The sequence below is a fragment of the Aythya ferina genome (genome assembly GCF_964211825.1).
Source record: "Aythya ferina genome assembly, chromosome: W".
In the NCBI taxonomy this organism is placed as follows: Eukaryota; Metazoa; Chordata; class Aves; order Anseriformes; family Anatidae; genus Aythya; species Aythya ferina.
This window is the reverse complement of record NC_140313.1, coordinates 1,324,379-1,331,107: the sequence shown is the minus strand read 5'-3', so window position 1 is coordinate 1,331,107 and position 6,729 is coordinate 1,324,379. Positions and strand designations below refer to the sequence as shown.

Here is a 6,729-nt window from a genome sequence, read left to right as displayed (position 1 = left end):
ACTCACGGTGGGTTTTGGAGCTCAGGATTCAGAAGACGACAGACAATCTGAGTGAGTATAAAGAGCAGCTTTTAATGAGATGCTGTATAATCATATTCACCAGTCTTTCCTTCAAATATTTAATTGCAAACCAGTGATATAGTTTCTAATTACACTCACACACTTAATAAACATGTTTAAAGTCTCTAGTACACGAGATCTTCGCTTGTTTCAGTCAGGAGTGCATAATTGAGGTAAGAACTTATCAAAGTGTTTTAAAGCTATAGCAAAATATTTGACTACTGCATTTTAACATTTATAATTTGCATCACCGAGTCCTCATGTGACCGCATACATAGTGCAAAAATATTACAAGACATCACCTGATAACAGTGAAAGCTACATCCTGTGCTTTGAGGGCACTTCGGGGTAGGTTCTTGCATCATTCCCCAAAAGCATTCACTACGTTAACAGAGAAGTCGAGCTTTACACATTTCCACATACACCATTAAAATAAACTTCCTCTTCCATTTTAAATATGAATCGAAGTAAAAAACGCACGTGACTTAAGCCCATATTATTTTCCACTTATGTTTAATTACGGTCTTTAAAGCTTTTCAGTCCAGCCCTTGTTTCAGTGATTAAGTTTACGAGAGTCGTAGGTAACGCTGTCTCCACCACGGAGCAGGGAAGCATTCCTCCGAGTTCTGGCTGAATAAATACAACTAGCTTAGAGTGCTCTGGATTCCTGCGATGAAAGGAGCAAAATCCTTCAGTTAACAGTTGTTACTGCTGCTTTGAAACTTACTGAGCTGTGCAAATGATTACAAGTGTTCACAATCTCTGCTGAAATTACTCATATATAAAATGAAGGGTATACAAATGGTCCTAGAAGATTAAATTCAGCTGTTGAGTCTAACAAGGTTCCCTCAGTTGTTTCAGAAGATTGATCTGCACAAAAATCTAAAAGTTTGCCCTAAATAAAACTGTCTAAATAATAATAAGCTGTTTGAGTTCAGCAGATTTAAGCTTGGTATAGAGAGGACAAGTGAGTAACTGAAGAGGCCACTGAAATACTTACTCAGGCAAGGGAGAACACACGTACCCACAGGGATTGTTACGGCCTCGGACACAAGAGGGAGTCGGAGGGCAGCTGGAATATTCCACGCTGATGGCTACAAGTTGCCACACACACAAAAAAAAAAAAAAAGGTGAAATTAACCTATTTTTATACATGTGAATCATAAAACTCAAAAATAACTTTTGAAAACAACAACTCCAACCTGTGTGGGATAGTAAAAGATCTCACAATATGCTCCCTGATGTGTTCAATCATTTTATTCTATAAGCGAGATATCTAAAGGACATCAAATATTTCAACATAAACCGAAATCTCTGTGGATGTTTGGGCAAGCATACCCAGCAGTTTTTTATCCTCGGGACGTGATTACACATCCTGAAGTGTTGAATTGTGGTTTAGTTCAGGACAAAGCAGTCAGTTTGGTAGCAGCTGTCTCTCATTAGTTAATGCAGTCGCAAAGAAGACGAGGAAACTGTTTGCTGCGTACATGGACAGTAGTAATTGGGAGGGGTGGTTTTGTTTAGAGCAGTAGTTAGGAGGGGTTGTTTTGTTTAGCTCCCCATTAATTTTGCGTAATAAAGTGTTGTGACATGGCTTGAAAAATAGTGGTAGGTCGGTAAAGATCTAAGGTGAATAAGGGCATTTTCTGCCATGTCCTAAGACCCCCGCAAAGGAAAAACCCCGCGCAGAAATAGCAGTGAGCTAATTTCCTTGTTTATCATGTGAAATTAATCATCTTACATTTTGTGTATGTATACAATCAACTACAGACCAAATTAGCAAAGTTCACTCCGAGAAGTCCCTAGTAGAAGCCCAGGAAGACCCCAAAGTATAAAGAAGAGTTTATTTAACAAAAAATGACCTTCTATATTGAAATAAATTCTAAATTTCTTGTTAGTGCTACTGTTTATTATTATTTTTTTTTAGGGCATGAGGGCAACAGAGACAGTGAAAGGACTAGAGGGCATGTGAGGAGGAGTTGGGAGGAGCAGCTGAGGTGGTCTCATCACCAGCCACAGCTTCCTCGTGAGCGGGGAGCAGAGAGGGTGGTGCTGAGCTCTCCGGTGACCGCAAGGAAACAGCTGAAAGCTGCACCAGGGGAAATCCAGACTGGACTTCCAGATCAGGAAACAGCTCCTCGCTGAGAGGGTGCTCAGGTGCTCAACACCCTTAGCTATATGCTAAATGGTTTAACTCTGTGCAGAGTCAGAAGGTGGACTTGGATGATCCTCGTGGGTCTATTCCAGCTCTGGATGTTCTACGAACGATAGTTTCAGTGTTAAAGAAACAGTTTTGGAACAAACCAGAGGGAACTGTTATCAATCAGACCACATGCAAGGAGTCTATATCCTCTGATTAGACTGCAGAACTGATCCTAAAGAAATTCACGAGGTTTTCCAAAATAAATAAGCACGCAGTAATTACACAGAACTCACAGTTAGTTGTAAGGATGCCACCAGGATAAGCTTTGACATGCAGCAGGTCGACAAAATCTCGCGAGGAAATCAGGCCCATGCCATAGCTGTGCGTTACGCTGTGGTAGATACCAGTGTCCTACAAGTGAGTACAGGGAATTTTGTGTGGATTAGTGTGTAAAAAGCTAAGCTTTATTTGATGGACAAGCATCACATGAATAATGAGAGGGTGGCAAAAATGTATTTCTATGTGTTAGGGTAAGTTCTGTCTGGTTAATGCTGAACTAACACCACAGCCACAAAAGGGATCAGCCAGGAAGAAGGGGTGAGGATGTGCTGCCAGTCCTTGAGGCTTGGATCTGAGCAGTAAAATTGCTGCGTGAGAAACTCAGAACATGCACGTTTAGTATCTGGAGCTAGAATACCTAGTACAGCATCACTTACGCCTTCATTCTGTCCTTGTCTCGTGTGCCCACATGAGCGCAGCACCCAGTCAAATCCAAGAAACGTCTTGTGATAATTTCCATATTATTAAGGCTTTGATTTGCAGATTCCCTGGTGTGATTTCGTTCATCCTTCCTCTAGCAGCATGCAAGCAACTGTAACCTTCCTTTTAAAACCCCCATTTTACACCCCTTCCCAAGATGAAGAGCTTTCTTCATCCCAGCAGAGATCTCTTTAGTCACCACAATTCAGGCAAAAATAGTTAAAAACCGTATTTTAAACAATTGCATTACCTGGTCAACGCTTTCTAACAGACTGTAAGATTTTAGTGCTTTGTCCCATTTGTTTCGATATTCAGGAAGATACATGAAAGGGATAATTTTACTAGGGACTTCCTCAATTATCCCTTCTCCACGGTATCTACATTTTGTAAAAACAAACAAAAACAGAACAAAACCAGATTTTTAAATTCACATTTATTAAGAAAATAAGTTACACAGTAAGAAACAGCTAGAAGGTGGGAACACCAGCCTATAATGAGGGGAAAGACAACAAACGTGATTGCACTTGATGGCTTAAAATGCAAGCAGTAATAAAAATTATGATTTTGTGGCTGATTTTTGAGACCATCACATTCTTAATGTCACACATCTTAAATGAATCATTTATTGTCAGCTATTAGATAAAAATGTGTTAATTTATATCTATGTAATTTACCTATTAATTCATATTTTTCTTTCAAACCGTTTTGATACTGCAAATCTCACTACTTACGAACCAGTACGCTGGTGTTTCTCCAGCTTTTGTTCCTAATACTCTGGGAAATCCAAGGGAAAGTTCAGAGCAGGGAAGAGCGGCCTCTTACAAGGAAATAGGAAACTCCTCTCATGCTGGGAAACGCTCACTAGCACGGGCAGTTCACACACCTGGTTTCTGGGAAACTGAATCACTGCACTAATCACTTACAGCAATCGAACACAAAGGTTAAGGATGCTGCACAAACGAGCTGAAAGGATTCTGCTCACAAAGAGGTTAAGAAACGCGGTATCAGATTTGCAGCCCCTAACAATACAGGACTGGAAGAGAAAAAGAGCAAACAGCTATTTCATCACCACTTGGTGAAGTGGCAGCGTGGGTGTGAGGGACTGCTGCAGGAACTTGCCTCTCTGCTAACTACAACAGCTCTGAGGGTGGTGGAAAACATTTTAATGTCTGCTCAAAAACAGGGAATGTAAACCATGGCAGGGCCAGTTAAAATCATATTAATATTTGAATACACCCTTTATTTCCGTAGCTGCCATGGATTTATGTTTCCCAGCATCCTAAGCAACTCTCACCTGCATCCTGTAAAGTTTTCTGTCCTAAACTCTGTAGTTGTTAATCTAACAACCACAAAGTTTGCTTAGAAGACAAAACATCAAGAGAGACCCCATGCTACCCTGAACTCTGCTGGAAATATTTCACCCACGTGAAGCAAGAATCTGTGTTTTCTCTACCAGCTTTGATGCTGCCTTCTCTTGGCAAGTAAAGCAAACTCTTCCTACTCCTGCCACTTAGAAAAGGAACTGGCATTTGTGATACGTGGTTAATAAATGTGGAATGTCACACTGGAAAGGGGAACAGCTATATTTTTGCTTCTAGAAACAGCTGATATTCCTTCTCCTTCCTAAAAGATGCCAGGGATCGATGCAGCTCGTTAACATGACAAAGATATTTGCTTCTCCTGACTGCCTACGTGCCTGATGAGGACTGCAGGATGCCTTTTTCACCCAAAAGACACAAGTCAGGCGCATCCTTATGAGTTCCCAAGCTACCATATTCTAAGTCCTTCACACCCACCTGCACGGGAATAAGATCTGAAACACGAGAACAATGCCGCATCCGCGCTATTCAAATTCTTATTAAGATAATAATACTCTGAACGTATTCTAATGGCATATTACTTTCCATTATAATACTATAATGGAATTCTTTTGTAGTATCATTAATACAGCGTCGCATGCTCTAGTGAATACCTTCCGTGCTTCAGAAGGAATCAGAAAACCAAGCACGATTTTTGGATTTGGAGTGCCACTCATCAGAAACATCTCATCTTACTGAGAATTTACAAATTTAAATAATCAGATGCGTATTGTCTCTACTGCTTCTTTGTCTAGACTGACATTTAATATAATTTAATACCTATTAGGCATTAAAAAAAAAAAAGCTAAGGAAACACCGTAAGTGTCCTTTTACTCCCCTTTCGCATCCTTCTCTTCAGTGAGATTTCTTTTCTCCCTGTTTCAGTGATCTGTCTCAGCCACCAGTTGAGTGCCACAGCCAGCATAAATGAGAAGGACTGCAGAGCTTGGAGAGGGGCAAGGAAGCAGAAAGGATGAACGTAAAAAAGAACAGTCAGCGTCAGCAAGTTATATGATCAGGTTACTACTCTACCTCCCCTAATTCCACCCTCTGGGCAAAATCCAGCTCAACAACAGCACAGAATTCATAGCTCAAAAGAAGAGTGGACAGATGCTGCTGCTGCTTCAGAGACTAAAAGATAATCTTCTTCCCACTACAGCAAATTCAGTTTCAAGTGCCAGGAAGAAAAAGGCACGGGTAAAGTAGAGTGAGAGCTTCAGTGTGTTTACATGTGTAAGTATCAGTCATTTCGCAAGTGTGAAGATGTGAAAAGGGAACTCCTGTTGACAGCTGTAATGGCATGAACAGGATATTCAACCAGGAACAGCTTCCAACTTCAGGCTAAAAGGTATCTACTTACTCCATATTAATAACTTACATAGAATGTTTAATTTTCATAGCACATTTAAAATTGTTTGGGAAATGCACCTCTTCTATTCCAGAACTATTGCTGACTTGGGGCAGCTATAGTGCAAAATCCCTGCAGTTAACAAGACCAAACACGATTACTTTTTCCATTTAGATCTTGGGTGTCACCGCTCGGGACAGATGTTGGCGTTCGTTACAACGACAAACAAAACGCAAATACTTACATATTTCCCGCATACTCTTTGGAAGGCTTGGAAGAAACTGTAACATTTTTCTCAAAATGAGAAAAAGAAAATAAAAAGTTAGTGCACTACCTTTCACCAGTCGCTAGTTTTTAAAGCAAAACAACGTTTTAAACGCTTTCTGCAACAAGATGTACTTAATACGGATAACTTCATTAGAAGTATTAACTGGTATTCACTTACCGAAACTTTTATCACCCTCCATCCTGAAGTATCCTGGCTGTACGATAAGATTTTTTCTGAGATTTCATCCGTGATTTTCTTATAGTCCATTTAGCTGTAAAAACGTAAAAGCAATTTGTTGGCATGCAATAGGAGCATCCCCTGAAGGGCAGCAAGGCACAGGGCTCACTTCTCTATTATTTCTGAAGGCTTTAATAAACCTTGAGCATTTCTATCACGTCTTCTTGGTCGTCATGTTCCAATTCAGAAACAAAGCCAGGCATTTATTAAAACAACATTACACCGACCGTTCCCCAGCCCGGACGCCTGATGACCAGGACCTGGGGTGGGAGTTTCTCATCAATTCCAGCGCCCAGCTTGCACCTCACTGCCACCAAACCCCAAAATGGGTGCAAACCGGGTGTCCCCCTCCTCACAGGGCTCACCACACGGGGATCCGGAGCCGCCAGGACGCCCCACAGCCCCCACAACCTCTCCTCCTTTCCTCCTCACACCCGTCCCCCTCAGGCTCTCCTCACCCGCCTCACGGCCGCGCTCAGCCCCGCCCCGGGGCATGCCGGGAGTTGTAGTCCCAGCTCGCCCCGCCCCGCTGCGCCTCCAGCCCGCCTCGGACTAC

General features: G+C 41.7%; 1 protein-coding gene across 3 annotated transcripts; it reads right to left on the bottom strand.

Moving 5' to 3' along the window:
• Nucleotides 1-52: 52 nt before the first annotated feature.
• On the bottom strand, nt 53-6,680 carry LOC311426527 (stAR-related lipid transfer protein 6-like). 3 transcript variants are annotated; one of them, XM_084502943.1, is made up of 7 exons: nt 6,632-6,680; nt 6,114-6,207; nt 5,913-5,962; nt 3,213-3,339; nt 2,497-2,614; nt 1,061-1,154; nt 53-727 (listed from the first exon to the last, which is right to left on the bottom strand). In XM_084502943.1, exons 2-7 carry the CDS (start codon nt 6,201-6,203, stop codon nt 574-576), a joined length of 633 nt encoding a protein of 210 aa, XP_084359069.1. In that variant the 5' UTR covers nt 6,204-6,207; nt 6,632-6,680; the 3' UTR covers nt 53-573. The 3 variants fall into 3 exon arrangements, with proteins under 3 accessions (XP_084359069.1, XP_084359068.1, XP_084359070.1); XM_084502942.1 differs by having other exon boundaries at nt 6,539-6,652; XM_084502944.1 differs by having other exon boundaries at nt 6,530-6,638.
• Between the last annotated feature and the right edge of the window lie 49 nt (nt 6,681-6,729).

Excerpts from the sequence above, each read along its gene's own strand:
- LOC311426527 (XM_084502943.1), bottom strand. The coding sequence starts at position 6,203 with ATGGACTATAAGAAAATCACGGATGAAATCTCAGAAAAAATCTTATCG. Across the intron at positions 5,963-6,113 it reads GGAGGGTGATAAAAGTTTCG|AAAAATGTTACAGTTTCTTC; the intron begins GTAAGTGAATAC and ends TCTCATTTTGAG. Across the intron at positions 1,155-2,496 it reads TGGCATCCTTACAACTAACT|CCATCAGCGTGGAATATTCC; the intron begins GTGAGTTCTGTG and ends GGCAACTTGTAG.